A 26,513-nucleotide genomic window follows, 5' to 3' on the forward strand; every position below is an offset into this window, starting at 1 on the left:
ACAAGCATTGGCAATGTCAGTAGGCATGGCTTATGAAGCAAAATGCCCTTTCTGTCCTTGGTGGGTTTAGGCATTCAGTAAGTCATACTCTATGCACCCTGTCACTCATATTTTAACTGATGCTTCTGTTCATCCATCTACTTACTAATTTATTCATTCAGCCTCTAACACAAGCAAAATGAAACACAAAAATTCAACAGCATATGCTAGATAAATTGTAAGGAAACAGTTAGAACAATGAAAACATGCTGCCATTTGTAGTGCCCTCCCCTGCCTCGGTACTCGTCAATAACTATGCCACACACGGAGCTTGGTATAACACATCTTTATTCAACAGTGAACTCAACATCCTAAAACTGCATTCACTTCACTACTATGCTCTAATGCTTATGTCGCAGTTCTACGTAGTCCATCAGGAGCACATAGGTTCCGTCATTACAAACTCACAACACTACATCTCCCCATCTGTTAAATACATATTTTTTTTTTACAAATGTTTACAATTAGAGCTCTTAAATGAGTCTTCTTGGCGCTTGTATCTAATGTCGCAACTGTGTCTTCAGAAGCTGGGGACAGGCAGTAGAAATGTCCATGACTGGCGTTGGTGATGGAGAAATAGCAGTAGTCAGATGTTCTTCACTTGTCTTTTCAGACCCAGTTTCTACAATGTCATTAGTGCCTGACAAGTGATGAGCCACATGTTGGAAATGCAAGGAGTCTTGCGTAATGGACTTCTCAGGACGTTGGGCAGTCACCATGTGTCCTTAGCTGGTCACTAGATGAAATGGTTCAGCAACGAAAGGAACATCAGACTTTCGTGTTCAATGCTGAAGAACAAGCACTCTATCTCCTCTAGTGAACGCAATATCTTTTGCATATTGACGCTTGTCCGTACAGGCATTCATTTTCCTCTTAAGATCCAAGTTTTTCATGCGTGTTTCTTACTCTGTATTTGCTCTTCTGTTTGTCCATTGAGGTAACTTGGTCGTCCTCTCCTGAACATCACGGTTGCAGGTCTTTCACCTGTGGACGAGTGAGGGGGTAAGCTCGAAGAGTGGAATTTAAGACAGTTTTAAGGTTGAGCTTTTCTAGTACAGCATGCTCGTCAGCTTTTTTAAGATAACTCATGAAACGTTAGACAGGGACAATGACCTGTGGGCAAAGAGGGGTTCTCTTCTGATGCTTCACATTAAGATGGCTGAGAAAGTCTCCAACTTCCTTATTGTTGAAGGTGGGCCATTTGTCAGACTTTAAGACCGCAGGATCTACCTAAAGTGAAAAGGAAAGGCATCAGTGCCCCTCTCAGGCTGACATAAGGAGATTCTGACTCGCAAAGTCTGAGATGGTTTTGAAGAGGTATGCTCACCAGACTTGCAGTCCTAGAATGTCTTCTGCAAGTACTCCACTCATGTCAAATGAAGATCTTCGTGGGTTGGTTGTGGCCATATGAGCCACAAGACACTTCTGCCTCCCGGGCAACTTCCTCACAATAAAGTCCACACAGGTATCACTCAACTTGACCTTGCAAATTATCCTGGGCATCAAGCTAACCCTGAGCAAAGGTAACAACATTCAGTTGTGTTCCTCTTACACGTCAGTCGCAGCTTGTGCAACAGATCTAGAGCGTCTTTTAAGGTACAAGTTATTGGCTCAATGAGGCCAGTGCTAATCTAACTTTGGCGGCCAGGCCAACCATAGTTTAAGCTTTTGTACCCTTTCCAAATCTCAGCCAAACCCAGCTGAAAGCATCTTCGCTGGCTTTCTTCCCAAGCTCTTTTAGACCAGGGAAGGAGGCAGGAATCAATTAACCAACATTTCATGAAAAGAAGTGCTACACAATCCAGGTTAGAGCTCTCTGTACTTAGACAATGTTTAGCACATCTAAGGGAGGAGGAGGATAGGCATTTTTGCTGTACCAAGGTAAGTGGCCTGGGAGGTGAGGAATATATGCTTTACAACAAACACACATTTGCTTGGTCCTTGTGCCAAGATTTCAGGTACAGCAGCATGTAGGTTGTAATGTCCACACAAAGGATAAAGACAACTGGAGGATGACCCAATCTTTTTGTACAATATTCACAATGTACAGTCTCTAAGCCGCAAAACATATGTAATATGTCAAATGCAACACACAGCACACAAACACTGGTAGAAGTAACGAAACCCAATGAGGGTGATAGGACAATTGTCACTAGGTAGGACAAGACTTGAATTTAAAATCAGCTAACCTAAACGTCATTCTCCTCATCCCATGTGTTGATCAGGCACTCAACACCTTCGACCATGAGTTTGGGTACATGTAGATTGATTTCCCGGCCAAAAGAGCCTGTTGTTCTGTTGGGGAACTTCAGAAAACAAGCATGTACAATGCAATGGTTTTGCCTTTGTTAAAGTTAGAGCTATTGGCATTGCTCTTGACATTATTTTTATTTATGTTTTTTTTTAACATAAATGGCATTGTCATTTACAATAGCAAATTCAACCACTCATCTAACCCATCTGAACACCCAGCCACTGATCCACCCGCTCATCTATCTACGCATGTGCTTGCCAATCTCTTCATTCACCCACCCAGCTGCCCACTTGTCCATTCCGGTACCCACTCATCTATCAAAGCAGGCGCCCGCCGACCTCATCATACATCCGCTCCCTCGTCCCTCCCTCCAGCTGCCCACCTACTCATCCATCCACTCATCCTTCCACCTATTCATCCATCCGCTCACACATCCATCCGCCCACTCATCAATCTGCTCATCCTTCCACCCGCTCATCCATCCTCTCACTCATCCATCTGCTCATCCTTCCACCCACCCATCCGCCCGCTCATCTTTCCACCTACTCATCCATCCACTCCTCCTTCTACCTACTCATCCATCCACTCATCCTTCCACCTACTCATCCATCCATCCACCCACTCATCCATCCGCTCATCCTTCCACCTACTCATCCATCCGCTCACTCATCCATCCGCCCACTCATCCATCCGCCCACTCATCCATCCGCCCACTCATCCATCCGCCCACTCATCCATCCGCCCACTCATCCATCCGCCCACTCATCCATCCACCCACTCATCCATCCGCCCACTCATCCATCCGCCCACTCATCCATCCGCCCACTCATCCATCCGCTCATCCTTCCACCTACTCATCCATCCGCTCATCCTTCCACCACCTCATCCATCCGCTCATCCTTCCACCTACTCATCCATCCACTCACCCTTCCATCTACTCATCCATCCGCTCACACATCCATCCGCCCACTCATCAATCTGCTCATCCTTCCACCCGCTCATCCATCCTCTCACTCATCCATCCGCTCATCCTTCCACCCACGCATCCATCCGCTCATCCTTCCACCTACTCATCCATCCACCCACTCATCCTTCCACCTACTCATCCATCCACCTACTCATCCTTCCACCCACTCATCCTTCCACTCACTCATCCTTCCACCCTGGCGTGTGTCCCACGGGGTGGGGTTGGCTCCAGGGGGATGGAAGGCATGCATGCGCCGGGCCTTAAGATGCAGTGCAGAGAAAAAAAGATCTAGTCCTGAATCTAGAGCACCAACCATAGGCATTCCTGAACGTGGCTTCTTTAATGACGTCAGCAGGGTTTTGAGGCGCATTGTGACATCATTCCCCGCAGGCCCCTTTTAGATGAGGTTTATGACCAGGGGGGGAGAGAGGCGGCTGTAATATTCGAGGACCCAGCAGGGGTTGATCGCAGGGGTATGGGGGAGAGGGGAGGCATGCGCTTCTCAAGCCTGAAAGGGGAGATCCAGTGCAAAAAAAAAACAGGAATAATTTCCAAGTCCAAAATCTCTAACAATACCCAACGATAGGCATTCCTGAATGTGGCTTTGTTTAATGATGTCAGCAGTTTTGCGATGCCCTGTGGCATCATTCCCTGGGGATGGCGCATTTAAAGGAGGCTTGTGTCCAGCGCTCATTGGGAGGTGGGTCCCAGAGCTTGTTTGAGACTGAGCTCGCGCCAACTGTCAGTGGGGCAATAGAGGGTATGGGGCTTGGACGGGGGCTTGAGGAAGTGTCTCAGGGCTGAGGACGAGGAGCATACACCCCACGCAGGGGCGAGTGCAGGGCGCGGAGGGTGAAATGTGTTTCCTTGGACGCAGCCCTCTCAGGCTGACAGGGCAGAGTTTGTAAACTTTTTCCAGCGCAGAAGGAAGTGCCGGGAATGGTCAAAGTGCGCGCTCCGGTACTCACCCACGCCATACTTCTCCCTCTTGGTGGGGATCCAGCGGGCTCCCATGCTGCCCGCCACCAGGGACGAGGCGCCCCCTCACACCAGCAGCGGGTCCCAATCCAGCCCTGCCACTCGCCGCAGCTCCGCCATGTTTGTGCAGCCAGAGGGGAAGGAGAAGAGAGGGGAGGGATTGGGGCTGGGAGGTGAGGCTAGCCTGGGAGGCTCTGGAGGAGGGAGGGAGGGGGAAAGCTACGCCGGGCTTTCCACAGGGTCAGGGAGGAGTGGAACTCTCAGATCACTGGAGCGCCAGTAGTGATCAGGCAGGGCTGCGCTAGTGATCAAGAACACGGCACTCGCTATTAGGGAGAGGGCAGCACTGTAGGAAATTGCACTACTGATTGTGGAAAGAGTTGCGCCGGTGACCGGTGAGAGAGCTCCGCACCGGGAAGGGAGCTGCTCAGCTGCACTAGTGATCAGGGAGAGGACAGGACTGGTGACACCATGCCTCCGGCCGGGAAACTGCCCTGGTGATCGAGGAAGGAGCTGCGTTACTAGTGATGGGAAGAGAGATTGTTACCCCCCGCCTTTGGAAGCAGGACGTGACGGCCCGGGCGCCGCGTGAGACAGGAGCAGGAAGGCGGGTGCCCTCAATCCCGGACCAGATTCGGGGGCGTTGACGAGAAGAGGCTTTCGGCTGACGTAGCCAAAAGCCAAAAATTCTCGGGAACGCCCCCGAATCTGGTCCGAGATTGACGGACAGAGCCCTCTCCCAATGGCTAGCCTCCATTTATGGAGCTAGCCAATGGGAGGAGGGGGCTTATACCCGACCCCACACACAAATCATAAGGTTTTTGGCGCATGCGCACTACGTGCGCATCGCCAGTCAAAACCTAAAAATGGGGCATCACCACTGGACTCACAGAGTGTTGAATCTACTGTGGGAAAATCTACAGGGCAATCCAGAAAAAAAGTCAGAGGGACAGCCTAATTAGGCATTTGTTCTTAAGAACTCTCAAGTTATTTTTAGGAAAATATTCTCCAAAAGTTGTGTTTTACAGCATACATGGAGAAGAACATTAGTATCAATTATATACAGTAAGACTAACTTTCTAGTTGGGTTTACCTCTTCTCGGTTAATTTTTTAGGAAAGAGATTTGTTTCTTTACTGTGTGTAAAGGTATCAATGACAATAGCATGTGGTGCAAGAACACATCTAATGGGAGCTGGAACTTGATTCTCAAATTGTGCCTCCAATTGATACATGCGAAAGCCATCTTGACACCATGGATCCCATAATCAATACATAAGACAGTAGCCCGAGAGTAAAATGTATATCAGTCCTTCAGTGACTCCCATACCAACTACAAATTATTCCATATCACCAGGACAATATAACAAAATCAAATGTCAGCACAAAAGATATAGTTCATACTGGGCACTCATCTCATAAAAGCATAATAGCTCGACCTCAATAGCATAATGTCTGTATACCACCTCACCATTGCTCACGCTTCATTTTGCTTTACTATTACAAAGAAACAAGGGAACCCAAAAGGTATAGTATAGGGACCTTGGGCAGTATCATATTCTAGAGAACAGTGGTCCCTATTTTTGGAGCAGAAATCACAAACAAAGAATAATCATACTCTAAATAGCTAGTATGTCTTTTGTCCAGCCGGACAAGAATTTATTTTCCAAATAAAGAAGAAAATACGGAGGTGTTTCAAACACTAGATGACAAGTGAGCACAGCCGTGACCCACAGAACATTGAGACACAACAACGAACACAGAATGGCCAAAGGGCAAGGTAAGATCTGTCTGTATACTTGTGTTTTTAGAATTTTACAGACTTGAGTCATTACTATCTACACCATTGCACATTACAGTATTGTTTAGTCATATTGCATATGAAGTGTGGGTGTCGACGACGTTTCGATGCCAGCACTATATACTAGGCATCATCTTCAGGACTTTTAGATGTACTGTTTTCACAAGGGAGCAATTTTTCTGGTCACAGATTTAGTAACAACTGTTTTAACGACTGTGGACACAGCAGTGAGTACTTTCACTTGCATGGGGATTGCTTATAATTTGTGTAAACACTTGTGCTCAAACATTTATACTTACACCACCTTAGGCAATTTTAGCAGCGCCTGGAGAACCCATTATGAAATGGCCTCAATGGAAGGCATACCTTCTCAATTACATATCGACCATTGAAAAAGATTTAGGAGAGGAACTATCTCCTTACTAGAAAAAAAAATCATGTTACACACTTTAGGGCCAGAAGGCACTATAGTATAAGAGCAAATAGAAAAGACAAAGTAAAAGGTCAGGAAGCGAGAACAATGTTTTTTTTCTCATGCTTTTGAAGATTAAGAGAACTACTTTTCAACTTCGGTTTACAATTTCATTGGTCGCTTGAATTTTTTCCAGAGCACACAAGGTGCACAAGAGTCAATTGAGGATTATAAAGCTGTACTTAAGAAAATTGCTGTGTCATGTAAGTTCAGCATTCTCCACGATGCCCTCATAAGAGATCAAATTATAATGCACAACAACGACTCTAGTGACTAAGAAAGACTTTGGGCATATGGCAAGACTACTTTGAAAGATGCCATATCAATAGCGAAGAAAGCTGAATTATCTAAATGTTGTGCTAAGGCAGCTCCTGTTAATTTGGAAAGAAAAGAAAGAACATGTTTGCAAAATAGCAGTGTAAGGGAACAATTGTTCTAAGACCAAGAGTGTAACTGAACAAAAAGATAAACCACTGAAAGCCTACAAACCTGGACCTCACTGTCTTACTAACCGGAATGGATGTTATAGATGTAGCAACAAGGAGCATTTGGTAAATTATAAGCGCTGTACTGTTGGAAACAGAAATGCCCCTTTTGTGGTATAATGGGACATTATGTAAAAGTGTGTTGTAGAAGAAACCTAAAACTACAGTCAATTTATTGCCAATTGTTTAGAGTCTTTATCTGACAATGATGGGGAGTGTGAGTAACAGTGTGTTGAGTTTACAGTCAGATGTCCTAGGGTTAAACACACATAAGAAATCCAGACCTATATGTTCTATTACACTTGGTGGGGTGTTAATTTACATTACTGCTGATTCTGACTCACCGTTCACGGTTATAAATAAATCAGTATGGGTAGAAAGGTTTGTGGACACCCTAGGAGAAGACTTACTTTTAATTGATGTACATCCCGAGAGCTTTACAAGGGAACCCTTATCAATGGTAGAGTATTGGGTGGTCAAATTGGAATTCAGAGGTTGAGAAGCTGAAGGCAAGCTATATGTTTCAGAGAAAGACCTGTCAGTATTGGGATGGAGTTGTTGGTAAATTAGAGCCTTTTTTTCACAACAGATGTGTAGTGAATTTCCAAATGTATTCTCGGGTAAAGTAGGAGAACTACATAGGTTCCAGCATAGGATCGTTTTAAAGGAAACTCATACACGGGTAACATAAAGTTAAGAACAGACTGTTATGCATTAGGGATGAAATCAAGGAAGAACTGGACAGGTTGTCTAAAAAAGGTATTATTAAAAGTATTGAGGTGAGTGAGTGGTTAGCTCCTTTAGTTGTAGCTAGGCACGCCAATGGTAAGGTAAGACTTTGTATTGACTTGCGTGATCTTAATCAGAATATAATTGTAGATACGTTTCTGTTCCCAAAAATGTGTGAAATGCTGACTGACAGTTTTGCAGGTTCCTGCAGATAAACTTGATATCCAAGTTCTTTAATCGGATCAATGAATTGCTTCAATTTCCATCGTCTTTCTAGCGAAAGTTTGCTTAGGTCAGATCTCACAAAAAAAATAGTAGAATCAATGGTGACTGGAGTGTTAGGCCTTGCTTTTAAAGAAATAGCTTGTCGGAGCAGGTAGTTACCTATGTAAATCAAAATCGGTCGTGGGAATTTACCACTCTTATCTTTTTGAACTAGGGGTAAGCGATGAGCCCGCTGGATCTGAGAGTCCCAATCCCAGTCTGAAAGGTCGGGAAAGGCCTTTTGGAATAGTTGGGTAATATATGCTCTCGGGTCCGCCCCCTCCGCTCCTTCATTGGGCTGCTTTTTTAACTCGTTTTCGCAGCCTACTCATTTCCGACAAATGTCTTTATTTTCATAAATTCACACTAGGGGAGGAGGCAATTATGTTTTTGTACAGACTCAATGACCCCAACTACTTTAAACGAGTACGGTTCAAGACGATTCGAGACACAGTAAATATCTGGCGATCTATCCTTAATAGGAATAATATCTCCCTATTTCATGCCAAAACACCACTCTGGTATAATCCAGGGTTACCAGGTGTTTTTCATGATTCAGCTAGTTCTATGTTTTCGGATAATGGCATGAATAATCTGGGAGATCTGTATGACCATACTGGATTTTCTACTTTTGAAAAGCTAAAGATGATGTATAAATTACCAGAAAGGGCTTGTTTTAAATACAATCAGATCAAGGATTATATTATCCATAGAACAGGCCTTGACAGTTTATCTGAATCGGAAATCTGGAGCTGTATGTATAGGGATTCTGACAAGGCACTGATCAGCTGTGGTTATAAGACTTTCTCTATCTTACACAAGGATGACATTAGTAAGGTGGCAGAAAAGTGGAGTACAAAGCTGGATGTGAATGTAACATCAGATATGATAACCTCCTCGCTAAATAGCCTAAATAATGCAGTTCAATCGTCTAGTCTGAAACTACAGCTGTTTAGAACTTTGTTTCAACTGTATTATTCACCAGACAGGATTTTAAAATGGGCTTGTAATAATGAATTGAACGAATCGAATGATCGTACAAAATGTCCTAAATGTGCATTCAAGGGGGCAAACATCGTTCATATGTTTTTTTCTTGCCCTGAGCTTTCCATTTTCTGGAAGGATGTAGCTGGGGTCATCTCGAACAAAATGGCTAGGCCAATTATACTCACGCAACTGGATATTTTGATTGGAGTTGTTGGGGTAAATAATAGATTTCGGGACTTGATGAATATACTTTTTACATGTGCCAGATTAACTATTGCCAGGGCTTGGATACAAAGTCATCCCCCCACGGTCATGGAATGGTGGCTTTTGGTTAAAGACATTTATAATATGGAAAATTCTTTAGCGATGACTAAGGGACCGAGGCAAAAACGGAAGATACAAGAAATTTGGGGAGTAATTATGTCTTAATGGTCAAACAGAAACATTGAGTTTTTAGTATTATTTTAGATCGATGCCCTTTCATATATGACTTGTCTGATATTGTACAAATATATGTATTTGATGTTACTCATGATGCTAATAAAAAACACTTAAAAAAAAAAAAACAAGAAATGCTGACTGACAAAGAGAGTAAAATGTCTAACATCACTCTATCTCACTTCAGCACACCATCAAGTTGTTTTACATCCTAATAGTAGACACCTAACTGCTTTCATCACACCGTTTGAATGCTTCCAGTACAAGCACAGGTCTTTTTGTTTAGCCTCGGCTGCCACTGTGTTCCAGCGATTAATGTACCAGTGGTTCAAAAGTCAAGAAGGGGTTATTTTCTTTTAGGATGACATCTCATTTTAGGAAAAGACCGCATTGAACATGATCAAAGTAAAGATGCAGAGTTAAAGAAGTGTAGGCTTCCGGTTATCAGTTTAGCAGCAGCATTTTGGACCACTTGGAGTCTGGTGAAAAGATAGTCCGCCATGCCAACATACAGTGCATTTCCGTAGTCCAGCCTACTCATAAGAAGTGTCTGTATTACCGTTTTCCTGCAGTTTAGGGGGATCCAGGGAAAAAGTCATCTGAAAAGTTTTAGTGTGGCGAAACTTTTCCCGCACAATAGGCGTACTTGATTCTGCATGGACAGGCCTTCATCAAAGATAATGCCCAAATTCTTAGCAGCCTGCCGAGGTTCAGGGACATTGCCCAGTGTCTGGGCCACCAGCTATTATCCCAAATGTCATGGGCGCCTCCGAGAAGTAGGATCTCTGATTTTCCCGCATTTAGCTTTAAGCAATGTCCAGACATCCAACCAGCAAATTCCGTGAGATTATCTTTAGTATCGACTTTTGTCAGTCTGTCAAACAGGGGAATTACCAATTGTGTGTCGTCAGCGTAGGAACATATATCGAAACCCCATTTCCTGCTGATGTCTGCTAGAGAAGAAACATATATGTTGAAATGGGTAGGGCTTAAGGTAGCTCCCTGCGGGACACCATAATTGACTTTTTTTGCAGTGGAAGAAAAAGGACCCATTTGAATTATATGGGTTCGGTTTTTAAGAAAAGATGCGAACCATGCAAAAGCTTTTGAGCAGAGCCCTTTTTCATAGAGAATTTGTAACAGCTTGCTGTGAGACACAGTATCAAAAGCCGCTGTGAGGTCCAAAAGTATCAGTGCAACGGCTTTGCCCTGATCAACTAAGGACCTAATATTATCAGACACAGCTAACAAAGTAGCCTTGGTACTGTTATTTGCTCACCCTGTAACGCTTTGAAGGGAAGAGATCCATTTACCATAGACATTAAGCATAGATGAAGCAAGAGAGGCAGAGTACAGTCTCTATTGAGGTTGTTAAAAAACAAATTGTTCTAGGTCGAACTATAAAAGTACTATGATCAGAAGCATGGGGTGAAATAAATGATGTTGCAGGTTCGAGATTATGCTAAAGTAATGGGTCCAAGGAAAAAGGGCATGGGTTGCAGTAAATGTATAGGTCCTTTCTAAGTAGTGAAGTTGTTTAATAATTCTGCCAAATTGAGTGATCGGAAGGTATGGCATTTTAGAAAACTTGCTAGATACCGGAAGTGTGTTTAAAGTAAGACTCCTGAGAATGAGATGATAAGCAATGGAGAATGCAGACCGTGGTTGATGGAAGTTGATTTTGAAAGCTTGAATCATTGTGTGATGCCCGAAGCAACTGGAACTTTACTTCTGGCTCTAGTGCTAGTGTAAGTGGGAAAAATGTACTACCCTCTTCTAGAGGTGGACATATAGCACATGCTCCTCACAAATGGAAAGATTATGTTGTACGGTGACATCAGATGCGACATCAGATATGCTAGCTATGTACATTATTCAATTATATGAAAAGCATTCATACTTTTGCTTTGGAAATCTATGTACAATATTTAATCTTAGGAAATACAATTATGCTTTTGTTTGTACATTTTTTGTAATTGCCCTGTACATTAGGTTATATGTAGCATTTTTGTGGTGATCTTAGTATTTTTAAGGAGGAAGATATGTGGTGTGATTTGCATTCCAATCATCACATTCTCAGACACACTATGAGAATGTAGTGATAAGATGGAAGGCAATTGAGAGACGTTGTTGAAGTTTGCAGAGGGCGTTTCTGTAAGCTGTACTTGGCAGGGGTTTTTGGTCCGGGTTTTTGGTCTGAAGTTAGTCCGGCATCGTGTGGACCTCTGTCTTTACATCTAACATCTTTACTTATTACCAATCATGTTTAATACAGACTATTACTGGAGGTCTATCATAAATGGTTGCTCGAATGGACTTTAACCCAGCTTTCAATAGGACTGAGACAATTATATGTTACCACAATTAGCCAGGCCCAATTGATGCATGTCCAAAATAGACTCAACCCATGACCTAAGTACAGGTGAGAAAGTGAGACACTGAAAGATGTTTTCCTAAAACTGGAAATGTGTTGACTGTTTGACATGGGTTTGGTCCAATAATGCCAGGTTCCAAACGTTGTGCCAGTAAAACTAAATCACCTTGCCTTTGCTTCTCCATTGATAATTTCTGGGACACAATGAATGGGTTATGATTCTGCAAGATGGCGCAGTTTTGTGGATTGTCAAAAGTACTTTTCAGCAATTCTGTTACCGTTGGGCACTTTACAGGACATTCCATTGCAGCCTGTCTTGCAGCACTTCCTTATGAGGTCAGGGCAGTCTGCGTCAACGGTGCAAAGATCTGTGCAGGCCTCCAACGCCATGCCAACACTGGGTGGGCACACCCCCGGCCTCTCTGGAAGAAAAAACAGCACATTAAACATAAATATAAAGGATAGAGTCCTATTAGTTTGTTTTTTACCAGTATGTCTTTTTTTATTTATTCAGAGCCTTTCCACCTTTCATACTGCATTAGACAGTGCTTGAAAAACAAATATAGTGAAGTGCCCAAATATTTTTTAAGGTGTTGCAGCACAAGCAGCCAACTGCCACCACTTATGCCATAGGCCTACAGTTTCTCTCAACCCTGTCCACATATGGATTGGTCTGAGGAAGGCGCAAGGGAATGAAAGGGGGTGTTGTATGTAGTTTTAATGTTAAACTTAAACGTTTCCTTTGGGCTGCTAGTCACACAACAGGCTACTCCATTACATATAAATGCTAAAAAAATTAAATAAAATAGTTAAAAATATATATTTTTCAAGGGCTTTGCTTTAAGTAACATCTGGCCACTCATTACAATACATTTTAGAGAGCAATTGTAATCAAAGATTTAAATTTTGAAATAAAAAATTAGGTAACTCGGAATCTAGAGCAAAGTGCAAATGAATGTTATTTCAAACTTAACAGCAAGGCATTTATAGAAGTAGTTAAGCAAAGGAGCATGTTCGAGTAATACAAGCACAGTGAGAATATAGCTGGCTCAAAGGGTATATTACATATTCAAGGCAAAAAAACAAAAGTTTAACATAAGTTATAGTTGGGAAAACTTAATATACTAATATGTGGGCAAATTAGCAGTACATGGCGGGGGACTGAGCTATAGTTACACCTTAGGGCACGAGTCAGTTAATTGAGATCATTATAACTGTTAAGTTTTCAGTGCCTTCGCACACATAAAATGCTACGTTGTCACTGAATTTCTCACCTAACTATAACCTTACTTTAACCCATATATATATATATATACGGAAGTCCGTTGCTTGTTTTCAGCACCTTTCGCAAGCAGATACGGACACAGACCACGAAAATCTGATGCCAATTATTTTATTTGTGCTTTCTCTGCCGCCATAACTTTTCGGCTCTGAGGAGCCTTGATCACATGACAACGTTAGTAAATTCACCACCCACTTTTATAGTGCCTGTGCATTGGGTAACATTGGTCACATGGCATAGAAATGAAAGACAGATTACATCCGTACCAGTTAATAACAGTGCTAAAACATTAGTGGCTGTAAATATTTTAACCTGCAGGAAGTAATGCATTTTTCGACAGTCACTTCACAGTGCAAAGTAGCCAATCATTTGTGCAAAGATGCAAATATATACCAAGGGGCAGATTTATGAGGCCCTTGCGCCACGTTTACGCCGCTGTTGCGTCACGCAAGGCGACGTAAACGTGGCGCATCCCTACGAACGATTTACAACGTGACGCATCTAGGCAGATGCGTCACGTTGTAAACCCCTGCGCCGCTTGTGGGCGTTCCGGCGCAGGGTGGGCGTTCCGGGGCAGGTGCGCCTCGCAAAAGTGGCTGAGTGAAATCTATGAGATTTCACTCAGTCACTTTTAAGCCAATGCTGCGTCAAAAGCCTGCGCCTGCTTGAAGCAGGCGTAGGTCTTGACGCAGCATTGTTAAAATGGGGCACACCCGAGCCTTGCTGGAGCTGTGTCGCAACTCCAGCAATGCGCCACATTTCCGGCACAGATGCGTCACGCATCTGTGCCGTTTTTGCACCATGGTGCGCCGCATTATAAATGCGGCGCACCATGGCTGGCGGAGCTGTGGCGCACTGTGGCGCATGTTAACTGGCGCATCCCTGGGGATGCGCCAGTTAACATAAATCTGCCCCCAAATATGTGCAAAATATCGCTATAGCTGCCGGGGTTAATTAAAGCCTAAGTACAATTTGTATGCTCAAGTATCCTAAAAAATACTAATGCATCATGCAGTGCGGAGTATAAATATACAAATCATAACAGCAGAAGTATTCCAGGTTAAATCCCTAATTCACGTTGACAAGTGGCAGCATTGCGCTATAATAGCTTAGCTAGCTCCATTGTCCTCAATTACTCACGAGGACATAAACCCCACAGAGCAGCAAATAAGTGCAAATGGATATGTCAGCATACCTAATAACCGCATCTTCTGATTTCAATGAGCACAACAGTTATCCTGGGATAAATCCCCATAGTTAGTACTGTTTCTGTCTTTCCAAACAGATTAAAATGCTATTTGACATGAACAACGACCATAAACAAATTGTGCAAAAACAACCACTCTAAAATATTACCTACTGAAAATAGAAAATTACAGCATGGACTAAAAGAGAGCAAGTCCATAGAGCTACTGATATAGGCTAGTATGTAAGTCTTCTGTTAAATGTTTGGTGTCGAACAGCAATATATACTTGGTTCCAACTTGCGTAATTTGGATTCTCTGTTGCCCCCACACCCCGTCTGCTTTCATTGACTGCATCTATGACATAAAATGTAAGACCTTTACTGTCACTTTGATGGCACTCCCTAAAGTGCCTAGCCACTGGGTAAGTATTGTCCTGATTAACAATGGCTCTCAGATGCTATAGGATGCGCTTATGAACTGCATGTTTGGTGCTTCCTACATATCTAAGTGAACAAGGGCACTCAAGGATATAGATGGCATACTCGGTCCTACAGGTGAGTACCTTGCTAATACGATGTTCCTTTTTACTAAATCCATTTGTAAAGGTCTTTTTGTTAACGCCATGGGTGCAGGACTTACAGGTCTTACATTTGAAACAATCATTTACAATGCAATGGTCTCGGCATTGTTAAAGTTAGAGCTATTGGCATTGCTCATGACATTATTTACATTTATGTTTTTGTTTTTAAAACATAAATAAATGGCATTGTCATTTACAATGCCAATAGCTTAATCGCTCGCAAATGCAAGACCTATTGCATTTGCAACCACACACAGAGCCACACACGCAAAGCCACCCACACACACATACAGGGACCCCCACACAGAGCCACCCACACAGTCATTTACATTGAGCCACACACACACACAGAGCCACCTACACACACACAGAGCCACCCACACACTCACAGACCCACCCACACACTCACAGAGCCTACTACAAAAAAGCTACCCACACAGAGCCACACACACACACAGAGCCACACACACACACACACAGAGCCACACACACACACAGACAGAGCCACACACACACACAGAGCCAAACACACAGACAGACAGAGCCAAACACACAGACAGACAGAGCCACACACACAGACAGACAGAGCCACACACACAGACAGACAGAGCCACACACACAGACAGACAGAGCCACACACACAGACAGACAGAGCCACACACACAGACAGAGCCAAACACACAGACAGACAGAGCCATACACACAGACACACAGAGCCACACACAGAGCCCGACACACACACAGCCCAACACACACACAGAGCCCAACACACACACAGAGCCCAACACACACACACAGCCCAACACACACACACAGCCCAAACACACACACAGCCCAACACACACACACAGCCCAACACACACTCACAGCCCAACACACACTCACAGCCCAACACACACACAGACACACAGAGCCACACACACACACAGAGGGCAGAAAAACAATCACAACGAGGGAACAGAGGGCACAATTACAATGAGGGAACAGAGAGCAGAATTAAAACAAGGGAACAGAGGGCAGAAAAACAATCACAACGAGGGAACAGAGAGCAGAATCACAATCACAACGAGGGAACAGATGAACAGAGGGCAGAATCACAATCACAACGAGGGAACAGAGGGCAGAATCATTACGAGGGAACAGAGGGCAGAATCACAATCACAATGAGGGAACAGAGGGCAGAATCACAATCACAACGATGGAACAGAGGGCAGAAAAACAATCACAACGAGGGAACAGGGCAGAATCACAACGAGGGAACAGAGGGCAGAATCACAATCACAACGAGGGAACAGAGAGCAGAAAAAAAATCACAACGAGGGAACAGAGGCAAGAAAAGCTAGCACTCAACAAGGGGGGAAGGGTGGAGGGAGAGCTTACCTGCGTTATCCAAGCTGCGGGCTGGGAGTCACATAAGTTTCTCCTCCCCGGGATCCTGCGTGCGGGGCAATCACAGCGCTCGCAATCCAGGAAATGAAAAGGGAAAGCTTGGCCGAGACAGCACCCGGGGCACGGGAAAGCACTGCGCGGGCGGATGGGGCAGTCAGCTCATCGGATCTAGTTCAGCGGCAGCCTGGGGAAATCTCAGTGCAGCCTTCCCTGGCTGCGCCGCCCGGCCAGCGCCAAGAAGCCAAACAACAATCCACACAAACAGTGACAAACTGTGCCTGCCCCCGGCGCCAGCGACCAGGAGAGACTCTGCGCCGGCTAGGGCCCAGCAGGGCAGAGGGGGGATGCGCGCTGCACTCGCTGCTCCCAGGGCTGCTGCACCTTCCTGCCCACCTCCTTTCACTCCCCTCTCCGGTGCGTGGTGCTCCCAGCTCCACATGAAGGACAGCGACAGCAGGTCCCCCTCGGAGCTGCAGTTACAATCTCCCCAGTAACATGGCGGCCGGCCTGAGGAGCGGGAGAGGGAGGGAGGGAGATGGGCTGCCACGGAGCGGGAGGGAGGGAGCGGGTCAAAGGGAAAATGCTGCTCCTGCGGGGGTGATCTCCGCACGAGTCACTGGAGCTTGCGTCACTCCACACACTCCTCTCCCACTATGGCAGCAATGATCGCATCTCCCGCACACTTCCAGGGAGATGTAATGACGTCAAACAGCAAAAGTTAACTCTGCAGTGACAGTCCTTCAGTTTAGTGCCTTCAGGACGAGGAGATCTCGTATTAAACTCCATAGAGCGACTTTTACCATCGCCCGAAAATTTTTATTTTAGTGGTGCCAAAGGAATACGCACCAAAAACAAACACACAAAGACGCGGGCAGAAAGGCCGCAGGAGTCTGTAAGCCCCGTCCATTTTGTATTGGGGGGCGTGTTTTTCTTCCGAAAAGGAAGGGGCTTACAGCGAAAAGAGATCGTCACAGAGACCTCTTCTCCACTGGCTGGCCGCCTTTTAGGAGGCCAGCCAATAGAGAAGAGGGCCGGGTTTAAGCCTCGCTACTCTGACACATGAGATCTCGCCAGCGAGACTGCGCATGCGCAGCCTACACTAGCCGAGACCTAAAAAACACTATTGGTTTGAAGCCAGGTAGTTTTTTCAATCACTTCCTGGCTGGTATTAACCAACCTATCCCTAATCGAGGGAGCCCGGCTAAAAGTTATAGAGGCTTTTTTGGGAAGTGTACTGCCAATAACAGGGTCATTCAAGATTATTGGCCAATTGTTGTTGATGATCTGACGTAGTGCCTTATGTTGTCTATTGTACCCTGTGGGGCAGGAATAGTAGATTGTGCCATGGTATCATACTTGTTGAGTAATTCTTGTCTGCTAACTAGTATTGATTTGGTTATTGCTGTATCGATGACCTGACTAGTGTAACCCCATTCTAGGAACCTGGTCTTACTGGCTTCCTGGGGTAGGCGCAAATCACTGTCATTACTGCACACCCCTCTCAGGCGAAGCATTTCGCTATAGGGTATACTCATAATCAAATGGGATGGGTGTGCACTGCCTGTGTGGAGGGTGGTATTACCTGCGGTGGCCTTTCTGAACAATCTTGCCTCCAATTTATTGTTGCAGACATATACTTCCGTGTCCAGAAAGGACACCTTAGTTTGGCTAATGGTTGCAGTGAATTTGAGATTATACTGATTTTCATTGATCATAGATACAAATTCTACTGCTTCCTCTTGATCGCCTCTCCACACCACAAACTGATCATCGATAAATCGATACCAAGCAACCACATGTGCCTCAAAAGTTGCCCCATGTTTGGCTTTGAGGACCAGTTCCTCCCAAGCGCCCATGTGCAGACAGGCGTAGCTTGGAAAGAAACTGGCCCCCATCGCCACTCCTTGCAACTGCCTGTAAAGTAGATTATTGTACATAAAAAACATTGTTTTCCAGACAAAACATAAGCATTTGTTCCAACATTCTGTTGTGGCGTTTGAAGAGTGTACTTCCACGTGATAAATAGACATTAACAGCAGCAATACCATCAGAGTGCCTTATGCTTGTATACAGCACTGTAACGTCTAATGCAATCATCCAATAACTGTCTTTCAACGTGTTTTTGCAACTTGAATATATGATATACGAGTCTAATGATCTGACATACCCCTGTAGAAAATAATCGATATACACTGATGTTTTGTCTAGCAGCCCACCCTTGGCTGAGATCATAGGTCTGCCAGGGGGGGGGGGGTTGTCAGATCTTTCTGTACTTTTGGTATAAAATAAATCAGGGACATTGTCGGATTGGCCGTTTTCAAATACTTGTATTCTGCTTCAGACAGTAATGTATTGTTCCTCCACTTGGCAAACTTCTGATGGAATTCAAGTTGGATAGTTTTCAATTGGGCCATATTCACTCTTTCATAGTGCTCTCTGTCATTGAGTTGTTTATAGGCTTCCTTATCGTAATTGACTTGAGTTATAAGCACAACATTTCCACCTTTGTCACTCGCCCAAACGAAAATGTTTTTATCTTTGCTGAGCTTGGCCACCAATTGCTCATACTGATATGTTTGGTTGTCGTATTTATATTTGTTTTTATAGATCCGTTTCTGTAGATCTTTGCGTTGGCAAATTACGTTCTCATGAACATACCTACATATATATATATATATATATATATTTATTTAAAAATGTGTTTGTTTTTTTTTGTTAGAAGTTTTGTATAGTGCTAGCTGGACTAGAGGGTATCAGATTGCTTCACAACATATACAACATGAGCAGACATGAGATCCAGGAGAGTGGGGGAACATATGGGTAAGATAAGGCGTGAGACTGGCATATAGCTGCAGGGAAGACGCGCCGGAATTCAGATATCTGATTTTCAGCCATACATAATCGGGCATCAAAAAGATTCAACATAGAAGGGTGCATATACATACATATATACGTACATACATATACACATACATACATACTCCCACTTGGGATAAATTCTTTACATGTTTTTTCAAAAAGTTAGGAGAATTGGTCTTAGGAATAATGAAATCAACACTGTGTTTTTATGTCTGATATATTTATATGTATATCTCTATTAATTTATTTATATATATATTTATTTATTTGCTCTATGTTGCACAATTGTACATATATTATGATATTACATTATTCATATACCCGCTGTGGGTTGTATCAATGACCAGGAAAGCTATGAATTATTTGCATAGTCCCCTGTTTATTTCCGTAAACTTTTGAAAACTTGTTTACATATGTGGGTGGTCACTTTTAGTCCACCTTTTGTGTCATTGATGTTGTATATTTTTCCCTTGTGGCTTTGCGATCACATCATGTGATCAAGACAGTGGATACTGTCGAAATGCGTAATGGCGGGCATGCTGAGCAAAATTGAGCAGGAATAAAACGCACTTTGTTTGGCACCATTTCTGGGTTCCTCTCTTCGTCTTTTCCAGTCTGTAAACTATCGTGGCAGTGCTGGAATTTCCTTGACGAGTTCTTCTTCCATACATACATACATACATACATATATATATTTTTTATATATATATGTTCCGGATCTGCCCCTGCTTATCGGACTGCCGGGACATTGTGGTTGGTGCAGTCTGGGGAGCGGAGGAGGCACTAGCTTTGCCACACATTGGTGACATTTGCCCGCAAGTACAACTTATTCACCCCGCAGCATTATGGGTACTTTGGTTTGTATTCGGCAATAAAAGAACCTCCCCTGTTTCCCCTACTGTGGCTTCTCTTTCTTACTTGTGGAGAAAGTGGATTTGGATATTATCAGCGCATTGCCAGATACGCGCTGCAAGAAGCCCCCGCACTGCTGAGCTGGCCCCTGCCACACTGGCATTTGGTTCGGTGGAAGGATTTGAATCCAAGTTATTGGAAAGGCTGGGGCCCACCTCTCGACTCAGCAATGATAGAGGCAGTGTTGGAGTCACTGTACTCCACGCCTGGCGAGCTGGATTTCCGGACCTGCCCCTGCTTATTGGACTGCCACATCATTACGCAGCATTATGGGTTATGTACTACTGACGCACTGGGCGTCCTACATACCCTGACTCACAGCGAACTCACATCTGCGCTGTGTTTTGTGTGGGGGGCGAAGCCTATTTGCACCTGGCAGGAGGGAACTTGGTAATTATACCGGGATATGTGTCCGTTTCCTGTTGAAAACCATTTGGCGCTGAGGAAGGCTACACTACAGCCCAAATGGAACTTTGGTTTTTATTCGGCAATAAAAGAACCTCCCCTGTTACTTGTGGAGAAAGTGGATTTGGATATATATATATATATATATAAATTACCTACTGGCGATAGCCAGTAGGTATATATAGTTAGGATTTTTTCTGTATGGAACTTTTGAAAATTCTATGTCTAATAACTTTGGCGTTTGTAGACGGAATCGACTGAAATTTTCAGGAAAATGGCACATTTTGTTTCTGAGCAGCCCCTGAAAATTTGGGGGGGTTTCGTAAAGGGGGGGCCGAGAAAAAAGGGGGGTCCCAAAACGCGTTTTTCCCATTCATTTTTTTATAGGGCGTTTGGCCTCACTTTTAGCTCGAACGGCTGAATGGATTCACACGAAACTTGGCAAAATTGTAGGGACTGTTAGCCCGATGTGCCTTTGCTGGGTCTCAATATATGTGCTCCAGTGGATTTTGAGAAATTAACGTTTTAAAAAACAGATATATCTGTGACAGCGTCCCGGATAGCGAACCAGTTCGCGTACTTTTCGCGTAACGGAGCTTTGCGAAGCGAAGCTGATTGGCTCTCCGGTGTCTGTCAACATTCTAAACAGTCCGGAGCGGCCGCCATCTTGTCTCTCGGTAGGATCGAGAGACAAGAGGAGGCCAAAACGAAGGGGGAAATGAAGGAAAGGGGGCAAGGTAGACCCCTTCTGACCCCCTAGGATTGATGAGGGGGATATTAAAGTGCTCCGCGGGGCCAAAAAAAAATATTTGCGATTTTTCGTTGTAGAGGCGCGTCTCGGTACGCGAACCGGGCAGCTAACAGGGCAGCTAACCGGCAGCGTAACGGGAGTCTGAGGAGAAGCTGATTGGCTGTCAACATTGTAAACAGTCCGGAGCGGCCGCCATCTTGTCTCTCGGTAGGATCGAGAGACAAGAGGTGGTGAAAAACGAAGGGGGAAATGAAGGAAAGGGGGCAAGGTAGACCCCCTAGGATTGATGAGGGGACATTAAAGTGCCCCGCGGGGCAAAAAAAAAAAATGCGATTTTTCGCCGTAGAGGCGCGTCCCGGTACACGAACCGGGCAGCTAACTGGGCAGCTTATTGGCAGCGTAACGGGAGTCTGAGGAGAAGCTGATTGGCTGTCAACATTGTAAACAGTCCGGAGCGGCCGCCATCTTGTCTCTCGGTAGGATCGAGAGACAAGAGGTGGAAAAAAAAAGGTGTAAATGAAGGAAAGGTAGACTCCTCCTGACCCCCTAGGATTGATGAGGGGGCTATTAAAGTTCCTCGCGGGGCAAAAGAAAAAAAAAATTGGGATTTTTCGCAGTAGAGGCCCTTCCCAGCTAACCGGCAGCGTAACGGGAGTCCGACATCTTGTGTTTTTGGAGCGTCCGGTTTGCGTACCGGGTAGCGTTCCGGTAAGCGTAACAAGGGGAAAACCAAGAGAAACAGTAAAATAAAATTTAAAGGAATAGATTTCCACCAAACTTGGCAAAATTGTAGGGACTGTTTGTTTGATGTGCCTTTGCAAGGCCTCAAGATATGTGCACGTGTGGATTTTGTCTAATTAAGGTTAAAAAAAAATATATATATCTGTAAGCGTGCTCCGGCGCGCTTACGTTACGGGTTTTGTTTGCGCTGCAGAGACGATACGTCACGTTTATGCGACGCGTCATGAGGCGTCTCACGTGGCTACGTGATACGTCACGTAATAAAGAATATATTTTACAGCTATAGATATTAGCTTCTAAAAAACCAATGAAATTCACTGAAAAAACCATAGGTTATAGACCATATATAGTTAGGAATTTGCATTTACAAAAACATTGAAAATTCACTGAAAAAAACATAGGTTATAGACCATATATAGTTAGGGATTAGCATTTACAAAACCTTATTTTACTCGCACAAAACCATAGAAATTCGCATATATAGTTAGTTGCAATAACTATATATCACGCACCCGCAATCCACTGCTGATGATGTCACATATTACATCATTCATGACATGGTCAGTGACATCACTGATGACATCACTGATGACATCTCAAATGACATCACTGATGACATCTCAAATGACATCACTGATGACATCTCAAATGACATCACTGATGACATCACTGATGACATCTCATTTGACATTACTGATCACATCACTGATAATATCATTCATGTGATAATACGATGAACCTCTTCAGACTCTAATATAACCTTAGATACAATCAGTGTAAACAGACACTCACAGATTGTCACTCATCCATGGAGTTACTCATACATCTAGTCAGTCATGAAAAGAATCAATCACTCCTCCATTTCCTCAACTATACAGTTATACACACCTTACTTATTCAAACATATACTAACACATATTTACTCTCTTATACAATCCCTGATACAAGTTCACAATGATCCATACAGCCACTCACACATTCACTGGCTCTTATGCACAGTTATTTATATACGTCAACTCTCACATGTACTGTGTTTTACATATGTACTTACTTTGACATGTAGCAAATACACTCATGCAGACAGTCAACCGCCCATACAGCTGTTTCCACATGCACTTTTGAACCCATACATATAGTGAATCAACTACTCACACATCTATGCACAGCGTCACACACCTCCCACTCAGTCTCCCATACAAATACTTGGGCAACCAATCAATAACCCATATAGTTATTATATAGCTACTGATCAACACATGCAGCATCTTATACAACAACAGACATACTGATGCACACATTCAGACAGTTTAGTCACTAACCCATGCACTCAGTGAGACACATTTAATCATTTACTCATACAGTCAGTCATGCACCTACTAAATCGTTCATCCAGACACTTATACATCCACTCATTCTTCAATATGTAAGACATATTTTAACTTTACAGAAACTTACAGTCACTGGATGATGTCATCAGTGATGTCACTGACCATGTCATGAATGATGTAATATGTGACATCATCAGCAGTGGATTGCGGGTGCGCGATATATAGTTATTGCAACTAACTATATATGCGAATTTCTATGGTTTTGTGCGAGTAAAATAAGGTTTTGTAAATGCTAATCCCTAACTATATATGGTCTATAACCTATGGTTTTTTCAGTGAATGTTTATATATATATATATATATATATATATATATATATATATATATATAGTGCGCTCGGCACCATGCAACCCCTTCAAAAGGTAGCGTAGCAAAAGCAGACTTTTTACGTATGAGATATTATATATATCATTTTATATATCACACGCAAAAAAGAATGTCTAAGCCCAAATCTTCAGAACATCAGCATTTATTCTTATCAACTGGCAGCATCTCTTTCCCTGGCGCTTTTCGGCTGATCTACGCAGCCATGTTCACAGGTGAGCAAAGTTGAGTGCACATAAATTAACCGGACTCTCCATGCCAGTTTAACGAAGCCACCCTATATATATATATATATATATATCTCAAAGCTTCATTAGAGTGCTTAATTTATTATTAGCCAAGCAAATGGGTTTCTGAAGAAACGATTATAGGCAAGTGTTATCTTTCAATTCATTAGAATTGTGGTTGTTATGGATATGCTTTACAGACTTTAACTAGAGAAACAGACTCTGGGTAATAGGATCAAGCCTCAAAACTCCATAAATAAATCTGACTCAATTCCAACATGGAGATAAAAAATTAAGATACCCCCTGTGATAAAATTCTTATCAAGTTCTATTGTTGTAATAAATTCTTTTTCAAAACATAGGGAGATGAAAATATGTGTTTGACAGAGAAATGTATCCATTTTATTTGCAGTATCCCGTATTAGGGGGAATTCATCATTTACCATACCATCAAGACAAGACAAATTTTGGAAATAATATTTAATTATTTAACACAGGCAAGAATTTAAATAAACTAAAGAGTAACTTAGAATAGGGAACAAAATAAGGACACTGAATAAGGAAGTACTCATGTCTTTCTTCAGGTAACTACCTATTATCCAAACATGGTTCGTGTGAAGGATGCATTTGAGATATTTGTATAGGATGTTTTGGAGATGTGTGAAATAAGCACAATGTTGACATTGTAAGTATAGACATAAATAAAAGGATAGCCAGTAATAGGTAGATTTCATTGATAATATAAATACTTAGTTACAATGTCTCTTACTTATTATAGTAAGGGTTACTTACACAGAAACAGCAGATTGAAGATTATTCCAATTTCCAGGATTCAGATTTTTGGACCACGAAAAGTAACTCGAGAGGTATACTGCTCAACGCAAAATTATTTGCAACAAATAAGAAGGAATATACATAACTTATAACTAGTTATAAGTTATATATACAGTCCTGTAGGAGGAAAGTTAATAGAGTAATGATTAGGCCTATATGAAGACTCCCCTGGGTTATACGTATGCTTAATTATTAATGTCGACTTCTTGAACCTGTACTGAAAGCAATATAGTGCAATTTGAGTTAGAGGAAATAATTAGTTCAATGTGTTGCATATTGTTTATTATATAGGGAAATGTACATACTTTAGATCGTAGTATTAGTTTTTGTACATCTGAAAAGGTTTATTTGTGTAGCTCTTGTTTTATCTTTATGCTTGTATGAAAACACTTTGGCAATGTTTAGGATAGAATAATACTGTACAGTGTATGAGCTTTTTTATTTATTTTAATTTATGGACGTGAAAACACTGATTTGTGATATCTATGTTTAACAGCCCTGAAGAAGCGCTAGTGTGTGCGAAACACAAGTTGGCTGTAGTGCTGTGGCTGTATTGCTGTATTGACTGATTCATTGAAAGAATGAAGAAATATATAAAGAAATAATACAAGAATCGCTATTGTTTGGTTACTTCTCAGTCAACTTATTTACGTATTACAATTACTACACTGGTGGAGACTAGTAACTGAGCTTGAAGCGCCGGGCACTATTCAGATTACCCAAAACCAGTATATTATATATATATATATATATATATATACATACACATATATATATATACATACACATACTGGCGGCCGCCAGTAGGTAGTAATAGTTAGGATTTTTTTCAATGCAAAATCTCAAAATTCTATTTGGAATAACTTTGGCGCCGGTTGACGAATCTGCTTGAAAACTTCCTCAAATTGGCCTCGCGGAGCTCCGGTCCTCCCTTGAAAGTTTCGGGGGGATTCGTCAAGCAGGGGCCGAGATAAAAGGGGGGTCCCAAAACGCGTTTTCCCCATGTTAATTTCCATAGGGCCGTCAAACTCACTTTTAGCCCGAACGGCTGAATGGATTTCCACCAAACTTAGCAAAATTGTAGGGACTGGTAGCCCGATGTGCCTTTGCTATGTCTCAAGATATGTGCTCCAGTGGATTTTGAGTAATTTAGGTTAAAAAAATATATATATATCTATAGGCGCGCACCGGGGAGTGCACCGGGCGTGCAACGCGACTTGCGCGCGGAAAGCTGATTGGTTCACGGGTGTCTGTAAACATTCCAAACAGTCCGGAGCGGCCGCCATCTTGTGTCTCGGTAGGATCGAGACACAAGAGGTGGCAAACAAAAAAAGGGGGGAAATTACTATAAGGGGGCGGGTTAGACCCCCCTGGCCCCCTACGTTTGATGTAGGGGCTATAAATAGGGTCCCGCGGGGTCCCAAAAAAATTTTTTATTTGCGCGGGGGGAGCACCCGGTACGCGCACCGGGGAGCGGACCGGGGAGCGAAGCATGGGGAAAAACCAGTTTATTCACTGTGTCACCTCTAAGACCCTTTCTTGCGTCAATACGTCCCTTTTGCATACATTACACCTGACGTAGGAATAATGTGGCGCAGGGGCTTACAAAGTGACGCATATACCTAGATGCGTCAGTTTGTAAATATGACTGAATAAGGTGCATTTTTTACAGCACTGGTGTGTCACAAAAAGTGACGCATCTGTGGCGTTAAAGTGACGCATGGCCTCATAAATGAGGCCTTCAGTCTTCTAGTCATGAGTCATATTAAATATATGACTTATGTCGCAAGTACTTACAGATACGTCAGTATTTCAGACGTATCTGTAAGCGCAAAAGTGATGCATTGC

General features: G+C 43.2%; 1 protein-coding gene across 1 annotated transcript in view; it reads right to left on the bottom strand.

Moving 5' to 3' along the window:
• The window catches only part of LOC147692792 (WAP four-disulfide core domain protein 2-like), an 85,453-nt gene that overhangs the window by 28,209 nt on the left and 30,731 nt on the right, over positions 1-26,513 (bottom strand). The window contains exon 2 of the mRNA XM_086939015.1: positions 12,065-12,208. Within this exon, the coding sequence (XP_086795141.1) occupies positions 12,065-12,208 (144 nt within the window). The remainder of the gene's footprint in view (positions 1-12,064; positions 12,209-26,513) is intronic.

This window comes from Lissotriton vulgaris, chromosome 9 (genome assembly GCF_964263255.1).
Source record: "Lissotriton vulgaris chromosome 9, aLisVul1.2, whole genome shotgun sequence".
Taxonomy (NCBI): domain Eukaryota; kingdom Metazoa; phylum Chordata; class Amphibia; order Caudata; family Salamandridae; genus Lissotriton; species Lissotriton vulgaris.